This window comes from Balearica regulorum, chromosome 19, assembly GCF_011004875.1.
Source record: "Balearica regulorum gibbericeps isolate bBalReg1 chromosome 19, bBalReg1.pri, whole genome shotgun sequence".
NCBI lineage: Eukaryota > Metazoa > Chordata > Aves > Gruiformes > Gruidae > Balearica > Balearica regulorum.
Genome location: NC_046202.1, coordinates 9,587,643 through 9,613,044, shown reverse-complemented (window position 1 = coordinate 9,613,044; position 25,402 = coordinate 9,587,643). Strand labels below are relative to the sequence as shown.

General features: G+C 45.6%; 1 protein-coding gene across 9 annotated transcripts in view; it reads right to left on the bottom strand.

The window, feature by feature from the left end:
- Positions 1-25,402, bottom strand: part of CLIP2 (CAP-Gly domain containing linker protein 2) — a 101,248-nt gene that overhangs the window by 13,286 nt on the left and 62,560 nt on the right. For 6 of the 9 annotated variants that reach the window (XM_075771444.1, XM_075771440.1, XM_075771443.1 and 3 more), the window contains 9 exons: positions 21,063-21,187; positions 16,513-16,726; positions 15,348-15,545; positions 14,135-14,238; positions 11,654-11,714; positions 7,227-7,331; positions 4,649-5,593; positions 2,074-2,131; positions 281-364 (listed from right to left, as the gene is read on the bottom strand). In XM_075771444.1, coding sequence (XP_075627559.1) covers positions 281-364; positions 2,074-2,131; positions 4,649-5,593; positions 7,227-7,331; positions 11,654-11,714; positions 14,135-14,238; positions 15,348-15,545; positions 16,513-16,726; positions 21,063-21,187 — 1,894 coding nt within the window. The remainder of the gene's footprint in view (positions 1-280; positions 365-2,073; positions 2,132-4,648; positions 5,594-7,226; positions 7,332-11,653; positions 11,715-14,134; positions 14,239-15,347; positions 15,546-16,512; positions 16,727-21,062; positions 21,188-25,402) is intronic. The other 3 variants (XM_075771446.1, XM_075771442.1, XR_012838369.1) reach the window with 2 other exon arrangements.

Genomic DNA, 25,402 nt, shown 5'->3' with positions numbered 1-25,402 from the left:
ACCCAGCTCCATTTATTTCTGCCTCTTTCAGCTTTTGACATTCAGTGAGCCCCAAAACCCCTCTCACAGAATACAAATATCTTCTGCAGGGTTTGTATTCACCTCCTGAAAAGAGACCAGAACTCCTGAATAAATTTTTACCAACAATATCCATTAACAGACAAGCAGTGCCATGTTTTATACCTGCTCCTTTCTGCACCTGGGCCCTTGTTCTACACCAGTAGAGAGCACAAGCAGGGAAACATCTAGTTCCCACCAGCACTGGATTAGGGAAACTTACCACTTACTTGGGCCCTTAGAGTTTCGGTCTGGGACGCCAGCGATGACACCTCTTTGTCTCTCTTACTCAGCTTGTCTTGGAGGTCTGTGGGAGAACGGAGAGACAAAAGTTAGAAGGTTGGAAAAGGCTTTGTGCAAACTGGGAAGGTATCAAAGTCACGGGTCGGGGTGCGATGGGCACAGTGGTGGTACCCTCCATCAACAGAGAAACAGCAGGAGACAGATAGCAGGTGTGTCTCACCGCATCTCACCACCATCCAGGTGTTAGGAGGCAGGATACACAGCTGGGAAGCCACAGCGGACGTGTTTAAGAAAGCAACCACAAGGGGAAAAAAGGGATTAAAACATTAATAAAAACATGGAAAGGAACTCTCAGCACAGTTCTTTGTGTTACCTCCTACACTGGGAGGCAGAGACAGTTTTAAAAGACACATTTTCTGGAACTGATGCATTTCCACACTCAGACAAGGCTATAGATTTGAAGTACGATGCTTTTGTGGCTCAAGTATGAACCTGTCAGTTTTAGTACATCCTATATATGGCTTATTCAGAGTGGAAACAACACACACATGGACTGAGCGGCCAATTTAAGAGCAGTGGCTGCTGGACCTAGTTATGTTCTGCCTCACTAGGCAGAAGTTACCTGTCAATCAGCATACAGTTTGGTACAACGTAGGTAACCCTGCACCTGCCAAGACAGTGACGAGGCCGACTGACAATGCCTCGCTGGCATTCAGGGCAGATGGAAGCAGGACAAATCACCTCTGTCTGAATCCACAGAGGGCTGCAGGGACACTCAAACTAAACGAAGTTTCTATTAAGTGAAGTCTAAGCCTGCAAAAGTCTCCGGTAACCTCTGTTTAGATTGCTACATCCTCAGCAGGACTTTAGAAGAGCTTTGCAGAGAACAGACTCCTTAGAGGTGAACAATTGAGAAAAAGCTGTGCCACCATAAGCCAAATGCCCTTTGAAAAAAGAAATGACAAGTTAATTCTTCAGAGATCACCTTTGTAATCTACACTGATAACGTCTTCTGCTAAAGAAAACCAACCCTAAGGAAGAATGAAGAACTATGAGTCTCCTAGGAGTGAGCAAGGGAAGACGTGATCTGGAAGCACCCTACGTGTCGTGGAACAGCCCTGAATCCTTCAGACACCCAAAAGCGTATGCCATGCACAGCGATGTGGTAGGACATCAGCCCCAACAGAGACCATCTTGGCCACCCAGCTCTAACCTTGCCAGCCCTGCTGTTGCTCAGACTTGGGGTTACAGCTTACCCTCTTTGGCAGGGAGGCTGAGCACAATTCAGTTTCAAAGCTCCTTTATACAAATTTTCTGAGAGCATAAACTCTACGTTTGGTTAAAAGGATGGATTTTATTTATGGTAAGCTTAATAAAAAAAAGTTGCCCCCATAATTTTAAGCCAGTCGCGTTAATATCTACCATTAGCAGTCCCACCCTATGAACAAATCACATTCAATGTCTGGATTTTACCTGCTGTAAAAAATCAGTGAAGGGATGGAAGTGCACTCATTTCCCTAGATCTGTCTCCAGCCTGCACCATATGTATGGCGAGTGTGTAACACAAGTCAAAACATCCACCTCTGCATATGCTCAGCCAGATTAGAGGGGAAAAAAAAGCCAGATGACAAACGTCATCCAGCAAAATCCGAGAGATGAAATGGCTTCCTAAGGCCCTTCCACACAGCCATCCCTGCAAGAGCAGGGAGTGAGAGGAAGGCACACGAGTCACTGGAACAGGCTGTTCCAAGACAAAACAATAAAATTTCATACCTTCCATAGTCTGCTTCATCTTTATCTTTTCTTCTGAAATATCATTAGTTTCAATCATCTGAAATAAAGGTAAAACATGAGATATAAACCAGCCCTTTACCCCAAGACTCAAAGCAAAGTTAACAACCACATGGTTAACTGGTACCATCTGAGAGTGCCTACGCACAACAGGCAGCTGACCACAACAGGAGAAAAAAAGAGATCAGGCTTTCCCCACAGGCTCTGGTTCCAGCTTTCACACCCCCAGAGCTGGTGCAGCTGGAAGAGCTGCTCTCCTTCAGACTGGTCTCTTGAGGTTAATCATGGCAAATATTCAGGTGCAAATGCTCTTCAGCATTCAGCTTGAGACCTGTCAGACAAGTTCCTCAACTTCTGAAGAATCTAACTGTGCCCTAAGTTATAAAAACAGTAATAAAGTGTTGATAAAATAATAATTATTAGAGAATGAATACATTAATAAAAAATAATAAAAAGCAAATGCTAGTCCATATAAAGGATTCTGCCTTTTCCCCATCCTCATTTGTCTTTCCTGCAATGAAAAGTGTAAAGCCAGAGACCACAGATCTCATGGCCAAGCTTTCCATTGCAGAAGCCACAATTCAGCCCTTCAGGCCTCTTCACATCCGGCAGTCTTTGGTGGGACCTCAGCACACATCCCAGCTCAAGCAGTTGCTGTGGCCACCACTGCTGAAAGGCCCGAGGGTCAGTCCTCGAGAGCTTGAGTGGGCTGCAGAATAGGTCTTGAACAGAAGCAGGAGCACACCCAAGAGGGGGAACACACTGCCTGATGTACTTTTGGTACAGAAAAACTATTTAACTGCTCTTTGGAAGCGCAGTTGTGGTTCTCACTTGAAGGTCTAGGAAAGACAGCACATTCATGGTCACAAGACACATTTGTTTGTTTAAAATATTTGGATAGTTAATACTGCAGTCACATTAAATTCGCCAAGACATTTTAAAATAGAATTCGCCCTGCGACACTCAGAAGGCTTTCACCCATGCACTTCTTCCCACATTTTCCTGATTTTAATCGACACATAGTTAAAATAATTATTTCAAGGCTCCCTGGTTCTATTCCAGTATCAGCATCCCCCAGAGCCCTCTCATTTATTTAAAAGGCTCTGGAACAAGTCTCCAGCTTCTTCTTTTACATTCATTCCTGTTTAAATATTGGCTATAACACATGACATGCTGCAATAACAACCCACTTTTCCCAGGGCCCTGGCTGTACTTATTGTTCACGACTGTCTTTACTAGATGAAACATGTTGAGCAATGCTTGAAACACCATTAATGCTGTAGATTCCTCCTCAGGCTTTTGCCTCTCCTGTCCAGTTGCATGTGCCTTTTTGCAGGCACAAAGCTCTGACTTTGCCAACAGTAATTCACAGCCTTGACTTTGCTGCCTAGAGGTACAACCAATTTCAATGGGGCTGTTCACGTTGGCAAATTAAACATAGGCATGGTACTCACTTCAGGCTGGAACGGTGACTACATTGCCAGTGATAGATTTCAAATGAGTATTCTTAAAACGTGCACGTTTCATGGCTTATTTTCATTTTCTGCGCATCCCCACAGGGACAAGTTGGGTTTTTGCTCATTTCTCATGCAAAATCCAAACACAAATAGGGGTCCAGCCTAGAAACGTGAGTAGCAATCTCCCCCCATCACACCGTACAAAGCCAGCCACGTGTCCCTGTGCCATGCACAAAGGCAGGATGGCATCTTGTGGCAAATAGTTAAAAAAAACAAAACAAAACAAAAAAAACCCACATGAGGATGACTTAAAAAGACACAAAGGCCACAGAAAATTGACCTCTTCATATTAGTACTGCTCTTATTCTAGTGTTCCCTGGGAGGGTCAGGACTCATATTCAATCAGGTATTTTATTTCCCCAGCCTGGTGCCATCCTGACCCTTGCTAGGAGCTCTTCCACTACAATCCTTAAAGGCAGCATTTCCCCGTCTCTCATACGTGCTGCGAAGCCTCTCACTGCCTCTGTCGTGTTGCTGGCGCGCACCTCCCACCCAACCCCACCACGTCAGCCCCCTAACTGAGGCTCTCAAACCACACTGCACGTGCTGAGCAAGCTACATGCTCTATCTCAGCATGGGCAATGACTCTTCTTCCACCCTGTCCTCCACCTACCCCTACAAGGCCTTGCTCAATAACACACTAAGGCTGCTGCAGCTCCTTGGAGGACAACAGCTGTATTGTAGAAATGATGCTTTTCCAGCTAGGAACACTGCTTGCTGAGGATGAAAGCCCACCCCGACAAACTACGATAGCCCTATTCTGCTGTCACAGCACTCATGTGCCTTCATGCCCAGATACGGCCAAGTTCCTTCTCTTATTTCTTCTAATTGTGCCACTTTACTGGCTTTCAAGAATGGGAAGACACCTTCAGCATGGAGATGCAGTGCAGAAAAAGCACTATCAACGGAAGGTAAAAACATCCAGATACTTTGAGGCGTAGAAGCCTCAGAGAAATTGTATGAGACAGCAGCTGAGGGCTACTCCTAGGAAGGGTTACTAACAGTGATGATAAACAAGCAAAATGACCCAGAAGTCATACATTTGCATGTTGAGAAGGATGCAGGGCCTCCATGGACTGCAGCTTGTTCTCTAAGACAAGAACCTTTTCCTGCAATCTGTGGATCTCCTGTTTGCTCTGGGCTTCTGTTTTCTGCAATGTTTCATAGTCCAACATCTTCTTTTCAGCCAAAGAAATCTGCTCTTTCAAGAAAGCTATTGCTTCTGTCTGATCTTTATATTCACCATGAAGTTTCTCCAGTTCATGCACCCTCAGCTCAGCATCTCGACACTTGTCCTTCACATCTTGGAGCTCAAGAAGGTGCTGATTGCTTTTGGTTTCCAGTTGCATTTTCCAGTTGCTGTTGCTTTTTTCCACTTCATCCACAGCCTCCTGCAGCTTCAGTTTGAGGCTCTCTTTCTCCTTTATATGAACAGCTGTCTCAATGTCATGCTTTGCTTTCAGGTTCTCCAACTCAAGCTGGTGCTCCATCTTTATACTCTCCACCACTGCCTTCAGTTCAACAATCTCCTTGTGCTGGGTGTCGGGGCCTGTGTTCAACGTGGCCTTGAGGTCCTCCAGAGACTTCTGGTGGTCAGAAGCTAACGTGTCCAACTTGGACTTCCAGTTGTCCATAAGCCCCATGTTCTCATTAGTGGCTTGCTGAACTTTATGCTTCAGGTCAACAATTTCCTGTGCATACTTCTCATTGACAGATTTCAGCTTCTCCATCTCCTGCTGGTACTTCTTTAATGTCTTCTCGTATTTCTCTTTTAGCTGGCTGCTCTCCTTCTGATGCTCCTTGTTGGCAGACAGCAACTGATCTCGTAGACGAAGAGCCTCCGACTGCAGACCAAGGTTATGCTCAGGGGTCTCTGCTTGGTGCGAGCTCCTGAGGCACTGCCGAAGCTCATCCACCTCGCTGCGCCTGAGGCTCAGCTCCTCCTCCAGCTGCAGGATTCTGGACTTCTCCGCTACTGTGGTTAACTGCAACACGACAGAAGAGACAAAGTCAGTCCTCACCTCTCACCGCTCCATCCTGCCTTTTAGTAAGTGTGCTCCAGTGGAAGTAAATCCAAAGTACATTAGTCAAAGTTCAAATAAACAGGAAAAGAATACCCAGCACCCTCTGGTTTGAGGACAGTTTTGCACCAGGGTAACTATCGCCAATAACTCTAACAGTTATGTCTGTGCCAATTGCAATTTGGTTTTTCTAATACAAACCTCTTGTTTTCCACAGAGAAACACACATCTTAGAAACAACCCTTGAAATTCACTAGAGAGCAACAGTAGTTTATGAAAAATAATGTCCTGAAAGGGCATTATATTTCCAGGCTAGGCATCTTGCCAGATGACGCACAGAGGAAATGTGACTGCACATGCAGGAATATCACAAGCATTGAAACCAGCATTAAGCATATCATGTTTCCTTTATTGCTCAGCAATCCTCAGCCTACAGACCTCTCTTCCGCATCATAATTTGTTTACCCTGGTGTAAAAAGGAAAAGGGATTTTTTACACGAGTACTTGTTAGAGTTTATTGGCAAAGTAAAAATAACGTAGAAGGCTAGAGGATGCAAGACAATAAATCTGGCCATGGTTAACATCGAGCATAAGGGCCATGGATCAATGTCTTACGAATGTGACCTAACGGGGCTGAACTACCTGCTGGTCACAGGGAGTTCAGGGAGCTGCAGCTATGGATGGAGAAGAGGAGATTTGACTAGATGAAATATTAGAAAAAGGCAGAAGAAACAAGGAAACCAAGCAGATATTCCAGTGCCAAACACACAAGCAATCGATTCCATTTCATTGCAATTGCAATTCTCCCCACTGACCATCAGCCCAGGAGAGGTTGGGTATTTTTCACTCTTAGATGGGCACAGAGGCATGCAAACCATTTAGCCCTTTTGAAGAACCTCACATTTGTGCTTTCTACAGCTCTAACAAATCCATTGGTGAGGAGCAAGCTCACTGTAGGCAAGTTTGCCGCTTCCCACACCACACACCAGCATGAAAAAGCCCTTTCCACATCTGGCTGCTTTTAGGATTAGGATCGGGTGCATTGTTCATCTGGGCAGCCTGTCCTGTTGCAGGCATTGTCAAGGATCAGAGCTGGTCCACCTGCACTCACCAGTATCTTCCATTTCAGATGGCAGCTCCCACAGCTGGAGGGAGGACAAAGGGAATGCTGATTGCAATGTTATTTTCTATTACAGCCCGGGGGGAGCCTCAAGGCAGAATGAATTGTGCAGGGTGCAGATATTACTTGGGCATGTTAATTGAGAGATGAATTGTGAAGAGCTCATGTGTCAAATGGTGGCATGGGGCAGAGAAGCAAACTCAATCTGAGAAACAAGTCCCCACACAAGAAGCAAAGCTAGAAATTATATCGTACTACCATTTCCAGGAGAGAGAGCAAAGAAAAAACCAAACAAAAAAAAAAATCAGGGAAGCCTAAATTCAAGCCAAAACCAAATTAACCCCACAAACAAAAAAAAAAAAAAAACCCCAAAAACCAAACAACCCAAAAAGAAGAAACCCAAAGCAAGGCGTCATGAGCACCAACGCAGGGGGCAAGCGCGCTGTTCTGCAGGCAGGGCAAGTGGGGGTCGATTACCCTGGTGTCCTCTAATTCTCTGAGGAGTTTTTCAGCCTGTGCCTTCTCAAACAGCAGGCTCTGCTCGAGCTCCCGTATTCGGGCATGCTCCAACTGCGTCTGAGTCTGGTCACACATAGGGAAAAAAGAAGAGTGGAGATGGGAAAAGGGGAAGGGAGAGAGAGAGAAAGAGAGGGAAAGAGAAGGCTGCAACATCATCTTCAGTGTACAAGACAAGGAAAGGCAGTTCACAACAGGAGGAGAATAAAGATCTAAACAAGCAGGAAAAATCCAACCAAACAGAAAATGGTCACTATGGGATTTTACATGGTACTCATAGTGGCTATTCACAAGAAAACAGAATCTGTGATGGGAAAACATCCCTCTGCATTAGAAAGCTGCTTCAGTGTTTTCCTACATCAAGACTATACTGAAGACACTTCCTGAAAACCAAAGCTCCCACTGCTGCAGACCACCAGTACAAGACCCTTGCACCACACAGGAGAGTGCAAAGACCTTGCAATGATTCTCCGCATCTCTCCTCAAGAAGAATCACAAGGTAGACTGAAAAGAGGCGGATGTTCCCATCCTCTTTTTGCTCCAGAGACAGCTTGAACCCTGCACTAGGTGAAGAGGAAAAAAAGCAGGTCATACTGTATGCAGCATGTTGCTAAAACCAAAAATACACCGCACTGAAAGCAAATCAAAGACATTTAGGTACCAAACTGTTATATAAATCAGTGCTTTAGGTTTGAATTGGGCTGCTACGAAATTCAAAGTGATTTTTGCACATGCAGACTCTAACAGCCTTGTACACAAAACAAAACTATTTTCTGGGGGTTGCTTTTTTGGGGTTTTTTTTAAACCGACGAGTAAACTAAGCAGAAGAAGTTTATATAACCTGCCAAATCCAGGAGCACTGACTCAGGGCATTGCTTCGGTGCCCTTCACTTTTAAACAGAAGTGCCACATAGCTGCACTTGGTGGCAAGCCTTGGGACTCTACAGCGACCACTGTAATATCATGTAAAATTTCCCACAAATAAAAGAAGAGAGGAGACATGGGAAAATGCATGCGGACTCTAGGCTTCATATTTTTTAGCTTCCAAACCCAACGTTTTCCTTTGAATTGAACTGAACCTACCAAAAAACCCCAAACCTGGAGTTTTTTAAACTCTCATTTTATTTATAATTTGCTTCCCCCTCTTTCTGTTGGAACCAGTTTTGGGGATTTTCTGCCCTTTCCTACAATAAAGGAAGTTTTGGTTAGTTCTTTACAAAAGATGAAAATGGAAGTTTGTAAAAATCCATGTTTTGTCTTATGGTTTGAAAGGTATCATTATACATGTATTCATAGATGGTCAAGATCTCAACTGCCAGATACACTCAGACTACTCCATGTTTTATGTGGTCTATTTGACCCCTGAAGGAGGAAAAAAAGATGTGGTCTCAAAAACCCAGTCATTATCAAAACTCCTAAATAATATCACTGAAGTGCAGAAGTTGGCTGAATGCATCCTAGTAAGAAAAAGAAAGAAATTTAATTTTGTACTGAGTGGCTTCTCCCGCTCTCTGCAAAACTCAAAGATCCACATCTCAAGGTGGAGTTCCAGGCTTGATTTTATTTACAGGGATAATCATTCCATTGATACTAATGAATTTTCCTCAATTTGCACTAGCTCAAAATCCCCAAGTGAAACTTCAGCAACACAAACTTTTGAAATAACCGTAACTGGTGGCAGCACGTCAAATATTGGCTACCTGAAGATGCTGACCTATCACAAAACTAACCTCTGAATCTCCCAAAGAGACCCTCTCAAGACTCCTGCGGTTGACACTCAAGTTCCCAGCCAAGCTATCTCAGTTCCACCTGATATTCTTGTTCAGTATCTACTAATCTTGCTATTTTCCAAGTCTGGAAAAACACATGAATATAGGGAAGAAAAATAATCAGGGAAGAAAGTTAGATCAACTGTTTCACAGTCCTTAAATATAGCTTCATTTTAGACTTGCATCCAGTTCTCGGTTACTTATTTTATGCAAACTGATTTGCCTACCCAGTATAACTCGGAGTCTCAAATCCAAAGTTTTCCTGCACTTTGAGGAAGTTCAGATCTGAATTTTAGACTCACTTCTTGCTATTAACCTTAAATTACTATTCACAAATTACAAACTGACTTCCCACAGGTGTTCAAGGTATGAGGTAGGTTCCAGGAGATGAGCATGAGAGTTCCCTGAAGAGGTTCATATTTCCTAAAACAACAGAGTCTTCCACCATAAAAACCCCTTCTTGAAAGGTTTTGTTTTTCTGTAACTGCTTTTCACCTTCCAAAGCACTATAGCAGCAGCATTGCCAACCGGGATCAAAAATGAGTTGAATTCACAACTACATTTCAAGGCTAAATCCACAATGCCTCCTTTATTAGCAGTCCAAAATCTGGGTCCATATCTCCAGGCTTCAGACACACTGATTTATCTGGCCAAAGAGCTTCTAAGGATGCTGCCTGCCATGCTCAACATCTGATAGTCCCAGCTTTGTTCAAAACCAACATGCTATTACAAGAAATACCATGAGGTTTAGCCTTGCCTTCAGCAGAAGCCCTAGATCCAGGCACCACAGAGGAGAGAATCTTTTCTTACCATTATGTCTGTTACTGGCTGTTAGGTGCGAGTACTCGGAAGAGGGCTGATGGCGTAAGAGGACGACAAGACCAGAGGAGGGGAGACAACTGTCCCTGGGTTTTACTTTTGGTATTTGGGTGGTTAGCTGAGCTCTAGCTAGGGATGCAAAGTGGCCAGCAGCCACTGCTTGACTTTGATGGGATTTTACATGAAGAATATCAGGGACAACCATTTCCCAGGAAACATACAGCAACATGAAGGAGTGAAATTATTTCTTTAGGTGAATTACTTGCTTCTGGAAATCCTAAGCATCCTGAGCATCCAAATTAGACAGGACAGAAACTGTCCTAAAACTGACCACAGCGAAGCCCTCTGACAGGCTCTGTGCTGTCACTGGGGTTGGACCCACAGGGGAACATCCCACTTAGGACACCAAGCTGCTCCATGACCTTTCCCTAGGAAGTTATTTCTTCTTCTGTACAGATGAAGATGGAAGTGGGGACAGGACCCTGGCAGCCTGCAAGAAGCTTGGCCACATCCCCACTGCAAAGCAAGTCCTTTCCAGCCCAAATGAAAATCAGATCTATCCTCAGTGTGGGACACACACATCACAGCAGCTTACCATCTTGCTAAAACATGGTGGCTTTTTAAAAGTATATCTAAATAGACCTGGTAGCTAACCCTGGTCCCATTGCCATTACTCCACAGCCAGGCTTAAACACGTAAAGCTTACACAGGGACAATTCACTGCTCTCAGAGGGAGTGACGGATCAATCACCCTTCTCTAAAGCACTGGGGAAACTATCGTCTACACTCAGGAAGCAACAGAAACCTGGTTTTGCACCCACACAGCAGGCAGAAACTGCACTTGCCGTCCTTTAGCAAAGGTCTGCTATCAGTGCGTTGGAGGTTTATGCCCTGTCAAATACATTACTCTGCTTCAGCTTCTGGATAAAGAGGAGAGGTTTATGCCAAGAGGGTCAAAGCCATCACAACATACTCCGTTGCCTAGTTTTCCCATTTTCCTTGGCTTTTATTGATAGGACTGACAGGGAAGGACAGGAGCAGGTCCCTTGACATTTCTGGCTGTTACTAACCTCGCACTCTAGCTAAAGACAGGGCCAAGTCCGATTTACACGTGTAGAGCAGAGCCTTGCTTTCACAGGAATATTTTCTTTTCCTTCCCCCCCCACCCCCAGACAGAAAAGCCTCCCGCTCAAGGGCAAGCTCCCAACACCACTTCCAGTTTGCACAATATTCACTGCAATGGCATCACTCTGAGCAACAGCCCTTCCAAAGGAAAGGGCATCCTAGTGTCAAACCCCACGCTCGTGGGCAGAGGACTCGGCACAAGGGTACTGCAAGTCAAGTGATACACGGCATTTCGGCTGGAATAGAACAGCATCGGACTGGGAGATTGTGCGTGCCAATTAGCTGCTAATAACAGGACACTGCAGGGACAGGGACCAAGCAGTCAAATAATTTCTCCAGTGGAAAAACATATGTTGAAATGCATTCAGATACAGTCAGATTTTAACATGGCTTGGCAACTCATGGCGACATTTAAAGCCAGGCTGGCTGCATGTGATTAACTCTAGGCAGCTCCTAGATTAATTCTAGGCAGCTCCAAGCATCATTAGCATTGGGCAACATACCAAAGAATAATCTTCGCAGTTTATACCACGGTGTTCGCAGCAGGTCCAAAGCCATCAATAAAGATAATATATTGTTTAGAGTTGAGCAAAAGGGGCAGAAATTATTCAGGTGAGGCCCCACATGCAGTTTCAGGTTTAAACCCCACATTTTGGTAAGGGTGTTAGGAATTACCTCCAGATCCCCCTTCGTGATGGATTCTTCCTCCACACGGAACTGCAAGTCCTCCACTTTCCTGGGGAGGGGAAAAGACACAAACAGCAATCAGTAACACCTGGAGCAGCATCCCATTTCTAAGCAGTGGTTGTCCATGGGCCTCCCCTGCACCACCGAAGTCCAAGAGGGGAGGGATACGGACAAACTTTGTATGCAAACAACTCAGCAGAAGATAAACAGCAGGACACACAGAGCAAGACAGTTAACAAGCAAGCTTTCCACATAGCAAACTGCATGTACATAGCCTTCGTGCAAGGTACACGCTCACAGACATGCTGTTTCTACTGCACCACCTCTCAGCAAGCACAACTGCTGTTCACTAACACTGGGATCCTGAAAACAGGAAAGCCACAACCAGGTTTCACTGGTTTTCTTAGACTCTGTTATCCTGCGGCTGAGCACTGGGCAATTCCCGTGCCAAATGCACGGGGTCCACACAAAATATTCCATGGGAATCAGAGCCTCTGCCTTCTTGGCGGAGGGTAGGCAATGCTTAACGTTTCCACAACATGGAAATGGTGAGCTCCCCTGGCAGAAACACCTTCACCAGAGATTGTATTGGTCAGTCATGCATAAACGCACATAAAAATCACATGCACAAATGCAGACATGCCTAGGAGTCTCTTGCAAAGTCTGAAAAGAAAACCCAGTAATGATAAAAAAAATAATTTGATCTTCTGCTAAACTCAGTCCTCTTTGTTCTCTTTACTGACTTAAAAAAAAGACAACAATGAGGATGTTGAGCTGGTAGCCAGATGTAAGGACTCTGATTCCATTACAGATAAAAATAGCTATGAGTGTACATATCTAACTTCATAAACAAGCTTCCTTGTCTAAACCTCCTCTAATTAGAGGAGGCATCTGTGGATATTTAGGAAAGAACTCAGCTGTCTTGGGTTAAAGGGCCTCCTGGAGCTGGGAAAGTGAACTGCCTACCAGGAGAACGGGCAGACTTAAGCACAAAAGAACAATTTGTCCTCAGGAGGGGCATCATTCAACTGAAATCAACACTGTTTTCAGTTACTTAATACACAGAAATGCCTTTCTATTCCCACTGAAGAGTTTAATTATATATATATGGAGCAGTTGGACTCCAAGAATGACAAGCAGATCTTCACTCTCATCCAGAGAGGAAATGTATGCATGATCATATATACATGGATGGGGCCTCTGGGATGTGGGGATGAATCACACTACAGCAAGGCTGGACTCCAGTTTGACTTCCCTTCCTCACAAGGAAGGTCCTTAAGATCAGCACATCACAAATAGAGAGGAAAGAAGTGATCTTTAGCAAAGCCAGGCTGCACAGAAAGGTTAGGGGTCTGGGATGGCCCAACCCGCACAGCTCTGGTTATTATCCAGTGCTGTTATTTTGTACTGTATCGTTAGCCAAGAACATCTGAAGGCAAGGCTTTGTCACCGTCCACACCCTGGCTGTGAGTAAAACCCACTTCTACCGAGTGATTCCATTTTACTCGGTGACGCGGCTGAGTTCGGTCAGGGTAACTGATACCACTGAGCCCTTCGTTCCTTCAGGCAAATGATGCTGCTTCTCCCTGCTTTGTGTCAGGAATCGAACGACAGGGAATATGGCTGAAAACCTTCAATAACTTCACTGCCCAGCAGGAGACCAAGACGATTTGCTCTGCTACTGGCAGTGGTAGATCAACTGTTGGCCACCGTTGTATTGTCAGCACAACATTTGCCATGGTCAAATGCTCTCGGACACGCAAGCAGCCTGTCAAATATTTATCAGGGTCATCACAGAAGTGCCAGCACTTAGAGTGCTAATGGAACGGAAGCTGATAGTGTCTTTTTAATCCCCCACCCCCCCAAAAAGTGCTACATGCATTTGGCAGGAAAATGGTCAAATCATGAAACTCCTTTTGATAACAAAGCAGAGGTATGAGCTGCCCCGGCTGTCTGTCTGTCTTTCTGCTTTTCAATTGCATCACAACAGCAGGGCAGGTTCAGCTGAGAATATTCAAAAAATCTGAAACTGCTCACCTCACAAAAATTAGCTCCCTGCAACCCCACCGGATGACATCGAGTCTCCTCTAAGAGCCATGAGACACAGGAAGGTACAAGACTAAGTGGAAATACTTCACTGCTCAGTTGTGATTAGCAGCAGTTTGTCAGCAAACGGGCGCAGTCACAGTACTAGATGCCCACCCCTAGCCAAGAGTCACATCAGATGTGCATCTGGAGCAAAATTGTTCCAAACTTCCCGTTACATGATGCAGCACACCCCTTCCCTCCATGCAGGCAGACCACAGCAGCCAGGAGAGTGAAACACAGCATATTTGAGTACTGGAAGACATCCAAAGATGACTTTCCAGTCACTTTCTTCTCCTTAGATCCAATGAATGATGTTCTCAAGTAAGAGCCTCACCTCCCCCATAACTTCACCTCCTCCACACCCATCCACTCCTGCTTTACCTCTTCTCCTCTTCCAGCTGGTTCAACAGCTCAATCTTCTCCTTCTGCATCCCATCCACCAGTGCTCGTGCTCGCTGGAGGTTTCCTTCTGCCTCCGTGACATACTGCAGCAAAAAAATAGCCCGTGCCACAAAAGTTAACAGCGTTTGAAGTACGGAGTTGTTTTAAAAGGATCAGAACAAGGGAACAGGATGTTTTGATGATACGTTTCAGAGGATGCTATGGTAAGAAGGTAGATTTCCCAAAGAGCCCAGTATGTAGGTATCAAAAAGAAAAAAAATTGCTATATCTCCAGCAGCTGTAAATTTGATCCATGCTTCAGCGCCTGACTTGAACCCTTCAGAGAATCCAGCTCCGATTAAGAGTTAAGAACTGGAAGCCTGAACAGTTTTGAAAATCTGGTCTGAGGTTAAAAGGTGCAATTCAGCCCTGGTCATGAAGCAAGAGAGACATTTCAGACTTGCATTAATTAATTTGTTACTGGAAATTACTGGGAAATACTCTACACAAGGAAGATGTCAGCTTGCAGTTGATTTGCCAACTTCTCCTGCATTACTGACAGGCATGTGTGCCCACCACAGATGTGCAGTGCCATCCCTGCTCCCTAGCAGCTGGCTGGGGTTTATAAACACAAGCACGGAGTTTAGGGCAACAGCAGCCACCATAGAATCACAAACACAACTCCTCTCTTTAAGCATTCAAGTGCATAAAATATCATTTATACAAATGCTTGTGCAAAAAAAAGCTACTATGATAAGCCTGTTTTCCTTACACATCTCTTGATTTTATTAACAGTGATAAAAACATCCTCTCTGGCAGGAAAGGAGTGACATATGAACTGAGCTGATGTTCTCAGCAGAGTCTGATAGCATCAAAACCCTCTGCAATACAGTCCCAAGCCACAGCAAACAGGTTTGCCCTCCACTTGCATTTCAGCATTCAAATGTATTGATCCACCAGACACAAATTATCTACTGTCTTTTTTCTGGCACAGCCCTTTTTCTGCTCCTGATTTGGGGCAGAGAGCGCACATCTAACACTGGCAGGAGTGGAGAAAGAGCCTCAGCTGAACCCACCACGCAGGAAGCTGTCTCCACATAAAAGGCAGAAATTCAGAGCCCAACTTTCACATCAGGAAGCTATATGGAGTAACATTATGATCTGAAACTTCCAGAGGATGCCTGGTATTTGATAAAGCTACATCACTTCCTACCTGCTCGTGCTGGGCCTTCATGATGGCAATCTCTTTCTCCACCTCGCAGATGTGGCTGGTGGCTTTGGCAACCTCAGCCCGCTCCAGGTCTCGCTCTGCCAGTAGCTGTTCGATGTGCTGCTGCTTCTCCTTCAGTGCCTCCTGGAGTGCTGTGGTGCCAGAGATTTTTCGGGCATATCGAGAAGAGGTCTCTGTCAGCTGAAAAAAAAGAGTTAAAAAGAGACAGGGGTAAAACTATGTACTTCCCAGTCTAGAACAACTTGAAGTCCCCTGTTAAACCTGGAACACAGCTCACCTATTGGTGATTTATTAGGCTGTACAGAGCTGTAGCTTCCGCTCTGGACCCTACAGGTGGGGTAAACAAATCTGCAAAACACCTGGACACTGCTCACAAGCTCAATAGCTCTTCTACGCTGCAATGAAAGGACCATTTCCTGAAGGACAGGACATGGGGTGGGAACTGGGTCAGGAAACATTATCACGTATTGTATCATCTGCCTTTTGCAATATATTTTATTGATGACCTGCACTGGTGCAGCCCTGAACAGTGAGCTCAGCTGGGAGGAATGATCTCAACTGAAGACTGGTATGGGCTTCTTGGATCCACTCCCAGGAGCGGATACTGCACCCTGTCCCCAGCCAAGACGACTGCAGGTGCTATGCAGCACACACTACGGCAGAGGCAGAGTTTTAATAATATCGGTGCCTGCTCTGGCATCTGCCTTCTTGAGTACCAGCCAAAGCACAAGGCGTGTGATCCAGGACAGCGTCACCCCGCCACAGTACAGCATGGTCATTGCTGAGCTTGCGCGTAGGTGTTCAATACAGCAGCACGCTGCTACACAACCACGCAGGACAAGAGACAACGGCGTTTTTCTGCAGGGATCCTACACAAAACCTGCTTTTGACAGTGGAGCTGAGATTTGTCCCATTGCAAAAGTTCAGGCTCTTTAATGGTCGCAACTGCTCCGTGTCTGTTATGACTCTTGTGTCCATGGAGGGAGTTCTAGTTGTGAGGTGGGTAACAGTATCCCATGCTCCACTCCCCTCATCTCACTGACAGTGAAGGAGCAGCTGCTGAAACAAAACCCCAACCCTCCCATGCTGTAGATCCAGGTCACAGAAGCGGATCAAGACTGCAGAGCCCGCAGAAAGAGCCACTTACCAGCCCGCTGCGGCTGGGCCTGCCCCCAACGGATGATGCCACGGAGCTGACGGAGCTGATGGAGGAGCTGCTGGGGCTGTGGGTTAAGGCAGACACTCCCATGGCCATTCGTTTGCTCTTCTTCGCCTTGGCGGGGCTGGTTGACGGGAACCCGATCCGGATCACCTTGTGGATGGGAGCAAAAAGGCCAAACTTGGGAGGGCACTGAAAATACCTGTAATACAGGAGAAGCAGCAAGTCAGAACTGGTAAAGCATCCATCTCACCCAAGCCTCGCAAAATGGCATTGTTAAGCAACACGAAGCCCTGGCCCTCAGCTCATCTCTTGGCGCTTTGCCGTGACATTGTTTCCTGTGTGCAAGTGGTTGGATTATTCTCCTTTCCTGTCACTTAGAGTAGTGGCAATCTCCATGTTTTCACTTGTGGTGCTTAAGCAGGGAAACCCGAGGCAATTGCCATGCACTAGCTGCTGCGCACTTTGATGAGGTGCCAGGGAAGACCCATCTGGTGGCCAGGAGAGGACAAGATCCCAGTACATAAACACAGTGAGAGTACACGCACTCCTTCCCAACAAACCAACCTTCCCCACAAACCAACCTTCCCAAAACCTGCGTGCGTTCTCTACCCTCTTTGCAAGAAAGTCACGTAGTAAAGCGTGTTGATTAAGAAGATCTGAATCACATAGCTCTGTATACGTGTTCTATAGGGCAAAAATTTTTCCTTCCAAAACAGAAGGGGAAAATAGCAGCTCCTAACTTTGAAGCTAAAAATACCATTGCAGTAAACTCCAGTGTGTGCCATCTCCTCTGGATGGCAGAGATAAACTGCTTCCCATGCAAACAACCTTAGAAAGAAGCAAGCATAGAAAAGGGAGGATCAGATAATTACAGTGCAAGCTCTCTTCCACAACTGCAGTGAGCCTGATGATTGTGTCTCTCTGGAGTACACTTTCAGAATACAAGTGAGCCAAACCCCACAGTGTCAGACCTTGGAAACCCCTTCAGAGCCTGGGCTGACCAGCTTAAGCCAGGGTTTATCTGTTGCTGGCCAGCTGCACTGCAGCAAGTAAAACCAGATCACCTCCAGGCATTGCATCCCCTTGTTTCAAGGGAGTAGCCAACACAGAAAACTGTCTCCTTAAGAGTTCTTTCTCACAGGCTTTGTAGCAAGGCTAGGACTAAATACTGGGCTAATAGTCTGTCCTATGCTAACATAAAAATCAGGTCCTAATGAATAAATGACACAAACCCAGCTCTGCTAGCACAAGTCCTAGCTCTCCAGATGTGAGCAGCTGCTTCCCCAGTTTCCTTTTATTTTTAAGCGCTGGCAGCCCCACAGCTGTGTCACAGGCAGACCTCTGTGTGCTTGGGAGGCCAGAGAGCAGCCTGATCTCCAGCCAGAAGAGAAAGTGATTCATTTTCAAACATCTGCTCAAGCCCAATTTTTTCTATAACAATCTTTAAAAAAACCCCTCTGCAACCTAAAATCACTTAGCCTTCTCTGCTTGCTGCCAACACAGGCCCTTGGGTTTGGAAAGCCAGCCATACCGCAGGCTGACCTCGCTGCAGAACAGGGACCCAAGGAAGAAAAATCAGTCTGACCCCTTGCAAACCAGCCAAAGCCCTGCTCAGCATCATATTCTCAAACTGCATACTAGCACAGACTGGTACTTGTGGCTGTACTACAATGCCAAAGGCCAAGTCCCTCAAATGCCCCTCTGACAGCTCTTAGCAAGTCTAAACTTGCATCATTAGGTCTCCTTGTTTTCTTTTAGTACAGATTGGAAGTGGTTGCAATTAAGTTTTATAGTTCAGAAGCAGGAATTGGGTCCAGAACACTTGGCAGAAAAAAAAAAACCTGCTTGAAAACCAAGAGCTGCTCTCACTGGAGCAGCTAGACTCACAGCACAGAAAAGAAACAGGGAAGAAAAGTGGTGTTGTGATGGCAATGCAAACTGCAGGTGGGAAACAGCACAGGAAATTTTGGAATAGATTAAAAAAAAAATCTTCAGTGTCCAAGGATGACAAGTTTCAGACTATGCGAAAGCAAAGGTGTGAGCAGTTTAGTGGGCAAAGACTCCCACAGGAGTAGGGGCCGAGAAGGAAGAACAGTAAAATAAGCAGGTAAAGGTTAATATACTAAAGATGAGTAAGTAGAACATGCTTGGCTTTGTGGATAAGAAACCAAAAAACCACACCAGCACCTTTCTAGTCTCCTGAGTAGACAGGAAAGCAGATGCAACACCCATCTGATGCACAGAGAGAGGCTCACCACAGTGATATCCTGTCCTCTTGGGCACTGCTACCAAACCACAGCCTGCAGGCAGCCTCCACCAGAGAGTCACAGGCTGCTGGGGAAACCCTGGCCCCTCACCCTTCCCTTGATGAACGTTCAGACCTGGAGCCCCTTCCTGAACCTGCAGAAAGATCAGAGCGATACTCCACAAATTTCAGCCAATTCACCACCAACTCAAACTGAAGCTGCCCATGGCAGCAACGATGGTGACAATGTCCTTTGCTCGCTCATCTGCCCACACGTTGCCTCTCCTACTTCCACCAGCCTCCACTGTCTCGGAGTCAGCTCTTTGGGCTCAACTCACTGCGGCAGCAAGCGCTGGTCTCCAGCAGCCAGGCCAAGGATGCTCACTAGATGGCAACAACCACCAAAGCAGAGAGACTCGAGAGTCCTGGGCCGTCTCTGCCCAGACTGATTCTGGCAGGACAAGCTCAGGAGTCCCATGTGGCCATGGCAAACATGGGGAAGACCATCTGAGGGGTGCCTGCATGCACCAAGGGAGTCAGGTTTACTATGCTGGCTTCTCCTCCAAACCACTGCTGTTGAAATCGGCACATGCTATCAGAAAATCAGGAGGTTGGATGAAGGCTCAAAGGACAAACAGGGACAGTGCTGCAAACCTGCGGCCAGATTCTCAATGTACAGAGCACCCGTCAGCTGGAGAGTCCACCTGTACCACTGCTGTATCGGCTAGTACCCATTATCACTAGAAGATCTGTAAAATCAGTCTGGATGCAAGGGGCAGGGATGCCTTACAGACTTGTCTCAATCTATCTCCCCTGTTTAATCCAAACCTCTTAAATTCACTCCTGCTCCCTGATCCCTGCTGTGGAGCTGAATTTTTCCTGCTCTTGATAAAGCATGAAATAAAGGAGAAGCCTTGCAAACACAGCACATACGATAACCACCTCAGCCAAGATGTAGCAGTTTCATAAGACAGATGACTTCCAAAAGTTGGATTTTCAAACCACAGCAACAGAGGTGTAAGGACGAGAGGCAGAGAGAGCACCCTTACGTTCACATCTGCCTTCCACACCTTCCACATGCACAGAGACAATAAATCATTTCTGAGCACCCTGAAGATTAAGCTTAGAGAGAATTTGTAGCATATGATAAAGAAAGCAGGGACTTGGATTCACTCCACAACTTAGTCTCTACCATTCCATTTTTTTTTTTCTTTTGAGAATATGCTGGAACTCAGCCATCTGCTGCCAATCATTTACTGCTTGCTTGTCCTGACATGGAACAAGGCAGCAGTTCTCTTATTTTAAGTGAAAACACATGGCTGCTTGATAAAACAAGGCTGACCCAACACAAGAAGCCTTTATTACAGAACCTGAGATCTAACAAGGGAGGAACTCTCAGCTCCTCAGTTTCAAAGTTAAATCTCACCTCTCATGCAAGATTCCCTTAAGAAGCTCCAAGAAATCAACAGTATTTCCCACTACAGGAGCTTGTGAAGGACAAGGAATCAGTCCCACCTGTATTTGAAGTAAGGTCAAAGTGCTGCTGTATAACTCAGATTCGAACATCCTCCAGCTCAAGATCTGAGGCTGGGGGTCATTCCCTTACCTAACTTCATGTGAACAGAAAGAGCCTCCCAGCAAGCCTGCGAGATGTCCCTGTCTAGTTTTACAGATACTAACAAGGGCTTTTTTTGAAAAGAAAGTAGCAGAGGTGCCTATGGAGTCAAAGGTGGTAAGATCAATCAGCAAACTGCTGTCATGCTACAGAATTAGTAGCAGGACAGACAACAACCACTGATTGTTCTTGCAGATCTCTGGAAATTTGTTCCCAGAAAGAACAGAACAAATAACATTAAGTTGAGGAGGAAAAAAAGAAAAAAGAGAGCGCCAAATCTTTATCTTCTATAGTTCTGACAGGGTGAATTATAGACTGCAAAAAGACAGTTTATGAAGGGAAGGTGTGGTAGAAAGCAGAGTTAATACAATCACAGAATCAGTTTCTAGTAAAAACTAAATCCCACTACAAGCTATCTTCTCTCCCTACTCTGTCACGTTTCCTGAAGCCACTCAGGTTACTCCTTCACCAACATTATCTGATCCTGCTTGAAAATGCTCCAGGGATGAGGTTTCTATTGAACTCCCTGCAAAGCTATCCCATAGCCTAAAAAGCTCAAAACTGGACTCTTCCTCCCAACCCACAACGTCCAACCCAACACAGCCTTAACTCCTCCACCCTAGGAGATGCATAGGACCCCACATGCCCCAGGCTGCGTTTGAGAGCGCACAGTACCTTGTACCAGCAACCGCCCCGTCGTTCTTCCCCAGGGGTTCATCCAGCTCCACACCACACCACTCTCCTTTGGCAAAATCTGTCTCTCCCACGTAGCGCACAACTCCTGTCTTTGTCCCACCAACCTGTTGGAGGTAAGATGCCGAGGGTTAGAGGTGGTAGTGCGGGCACAAAGGGATGGAAGCCGGAATGGTTATGGAGAGAGGAGGCGGGGGGGAAGAAGAGATATCCATATTTTCTGTTTCTGATCTAATGAAACAAGAACAGATAATTTTCATATCAAGTTCTCCTAACACTAAAGATGTCTCTCCAATAACTTAAGCAAGTTGACAAACTCCCACTTTTGGACCTGCCTGGAAGATGTCAGAACAAATGCAATGAAAACATATTTCAAGGCACCAACTAATTGCACAAAGTTACTTGTGAGGCCATGAAGGAGTTCAAGCCCTCCAAGCACAGCTTATACCTGCCTTCTGTAAAGAGCCAAGGTCTGCACTAACGGGGTTTCAGTCCTGCACTCTTTCAGCTGGCAGTTCTGAGCAATACTGGGACAGGACAAAGGGACAAGCTGAGCCAGGAAGGCACTCGTCACTCTTCAGCTTGTCCCCACGCAAGGTTTGCTAGGGTGCAGTGAACAGCCCCCCCCCAGCAAACCTCTCAAAATAGAGGTGTTTTGTACAGAAACCCCCCTCCGCTTTACCTACACATCCCACGTGAATTCACAGCACTGCGTACTGCATGGGAAAGGGTCTCATCTCACTGCTAGGCTTCCACCAGCACAGATTTTTTTCCCCCTCCATGGAGAAATAAGAATAAATCACACCTTTTGCTCCTGTAAGTACACTTACAGCTTTTAGCATGCTGAGTAGACTCTAGCAGAGCATAAGTCAGGAATGTATGAAGCTGAGTTTTAATCACTGCTAGGAGAGCACATTTCACGGAGTAGCAGCTGCCTTTGCACTAGAAGCTCCTACTTAGATACTTGTGCGGAGAAAATAAAGATGGAAAAGTAGGAGGGTGGTTCTAAAGGTTTGTACTTCAAGTAAATCAGCATGTGATTTAAATCTTTTTTAGCCTGTCTCTGCTAAAGCCTAGGTTCAAGGAAGAAAGCTTAAAACATAAGTTTAAAATTAAATTTGCAGCTTTATTTTGAATGACCTGTGGTTATTAATTTCCTTAGTATTAAATTTTACATAAATGAGTATCGACAGAGTAATATTCTCCTACAGAAAACAGTGATAGTTGAATGTAGAAATCTCCAATTTTGTGTATTCTGGTATAGGGACGATACAGATTTACCAATTCTGAATCCCTAAAAATTCTGAAAATTGCTTATGCAAAGGAGAAGTTTTCCCAGCCTAAAAATAACTGCACCTGAACGGACTGGAGAACACAGCTCTGAAGTCTGAGTCCTACCTCACATCCTGGGAGGCTGCGCTGCAGTCCTCCGTAATTTCCCTCCCTAGGGATTCAAAGGGTTTGGGTTTTTTTATGGAAAAACCTTCGTTGATGATGTTGTCTTTGCTATAGAAAGGAGGAAAATATTTGCCAGCAGGAAAAGTATCACACAAAAGCTTTCTGGTCCTACACTGTGTCCAGGAGTAAAAAGATGATTCAATTTCAGTATTAGGTACGTGGCAGGTTACAGATTTGAACAGTTGCAGTAAAATTCTTTACCTATCACTCACAGTCAAACCGCAGTCCCCTTTCTGATTTATTTGAGTTTATACAGATTTAGTCTCTTAATATTAATGCAGTGATTTAATGCCATTCTAACACATTTCTTTAGCTGCGAGTTGAACTCAATATCGTGTAATTCATCTTAACATTGTTTATAGAGCCTTATCATTGCTCGTATGCTCCTTCAATTTTTTTTTTTAATTGAATTTTAATTACAGTTATTGAGCCACACTTCCTTTACCAAGCCACCTGATCCTCCGACCCCACAGAGCCTCACATAAACACCTTAAAAACCTCTGGGGCCTCTGGTTCCTCCATCCACACAAACAACACGACCGCTCAGTTGTGTCCCCACAGATATTACTTATTTTGAGAAAGCTGTTTCCAAACAGGAGAGAAAATAACTAGCCCTATTGACCTACCACACACGTTATCTAATTCTGCCAATACAGAACTGCGCAGTAAGAGAGCAGGTCACGTTCCTATCTGAACGCCATACCCCAGCAAAGATGCTAAGCACCGATCAGATCTAACACTGCCCCAAACGGCAATGTGATTCTCTGCTTCCCAAAGCAAGGTATTTTATTTTCTCTCTCGAGCTTTAATTATTCTGCCATCTTTTCCCATAAAATACACCCTCACCACACAGCATTATCTTCCCCCCCCAAGCCAGAACGGACATATCTGCTCTCCGGCAGCCTGGGCTCCCTGCATCCCAGCAGGGCTGGCGGAGAAGCCAGAAGCCAATATCGGGCTGTCACACTCACCCTCGACCCTCTCGTTGAGCTTCCCAACTTTTGGCAGGCACGCAGAAATTCTTATGGATGGAGAGCCTAGAAAATTCATCCGACTCAGACATGCAGATTTATTCAGCCCTGATAATCTGCTAATGCTGCTAAAATAAATAATGCGTTTTGGAAAGAGCCAGCTGGCAGGTCGCATCAGCGCAGGAAACAGCCTCATCAAAACCGAAACGTTTGTTTCTGTCAGACCCCTCAGTAAATCAGAGGTATCACCTTGGAAGGAGGATAAAAGGCAGCCCGTGAAAGCCAGGGGGGTCAGCAATTGCACAGCGTAACTCACGGCAGCCCGCAGCCACCCTAGCTTCGATACCACGCTCCGCAGTCCGGGTGGGAAAGAGCTGAGTGCGGATGGTCCTACTGCACAAACACGACCGCCACCATCACGCTAGAGAAACCAGGTGATTTCCACCCCATGAACATCCCAGCTTAGTCTTCATAGTTTACTCGCTGGAAAACTCAGCTGCATCTCTCAGCCTGGCACGTTAACCAGAGCCACAACCACAGCTTCCACCTGGCGAGCATCCGGAGTCCAGCAAAGACAAACTGGACGGGGCAAGCCCTCTTTGCTACGGCACTGAGGTGACAAGGCTGCCAGCGAGCTCAGCTACACCCTGGCAGTTCAGACAGGCCACGGCTTTTACAGCTGACAAGTTTCCTTCAAAAATGAACAAAATTCCCAAAGCTTTTCTGAGAAGCCTTTAATGGTTACCTTACCAAAACTGTTAGTGAGATTATCCACATCCAAGAGAATGGGATTTTACCAAATGTAAAGTGTTACTGGTTTTAGTTATAGTTGTTCTTGAAAACAAACAAACTACTCACAAAAAACCCCCAAACAAAAAGCAGCTAAAAATAGCTCTTTCTTGAAGCTCTAAAAAACCCAAAAGAAATATTGGCATAGTGATAGAGGATTTTTTGTTCTGGAAAGTATTTTGACCAGCATCAACATTCCAAGTCTCTCTGCTTCAGGTAAAACCACTTTTGATTAAACAAGCTGATGGTGGTCCACCCTTTCACACTGGATTCAAGCGGCCTCAGAGCCACACACCTCTGGTCTCTTGGACAGTTCAGCTCCAGAGTAAAGTCCTCCACCTCAGCTCCTATGCCCTTCTCATGCCTTTGACCAAAGACCATCTTCCTGACCTGGCCCTTCCTCAACGAAAGATCTCCAATAGTCTCAAGAGACAATTTGGGCTTGACCTTCCCCACAAAATGAGGCCAGGAATGTTTAACAGGTCAGCATCCTTACTGGCAAGTCAGAAAAGCAGCACGTACCATAGAAGAAGGATGTCCACACGCCTTCCCTGCTAACTGTAGTATCACTGACATCGTGTTTTACCATGGTTTTCTCATCAAAATGACAAAATTGGATTCAGACCAGTATCCCAGGGCTGAAAAGACAATGATGCTAATCCTTCCAGACACTGTCTTCATCAGAGCTGCTAATATATCATTTAAACAATTTACCAGATTAGCACCAGGCCATATCTCAATCTGGCTGCTGCAAGTCAGACTCCCTCCAGCCTGCGTTTGCTCTTGTCCCCTTACGTCCTCCCTGCTCGTCCCACAGCAGTTTCTTGCTCTCAGTGAGAGCCTCCTAACGGCTCTCCTCAACCCAGTGCCTGTGGGCAACGCACTGCTTGCAATATGCTCCAATACTGCTCAGGGAGAAAAGAAAAATAAAATTATAAGTGTCATTCAGGCCAACAGGGAGTGTTCCCCACCATGTCACACATGGTTCAGGGGTCAGCAACGGCTGTAGACACCTGCTTGAGCATAAACCCAGGCAGAAACCACAGCCATGATGCTGTGCTGTCTGCTTAAAATTCTAATTTACTCATCTGAATTCATTTTCTC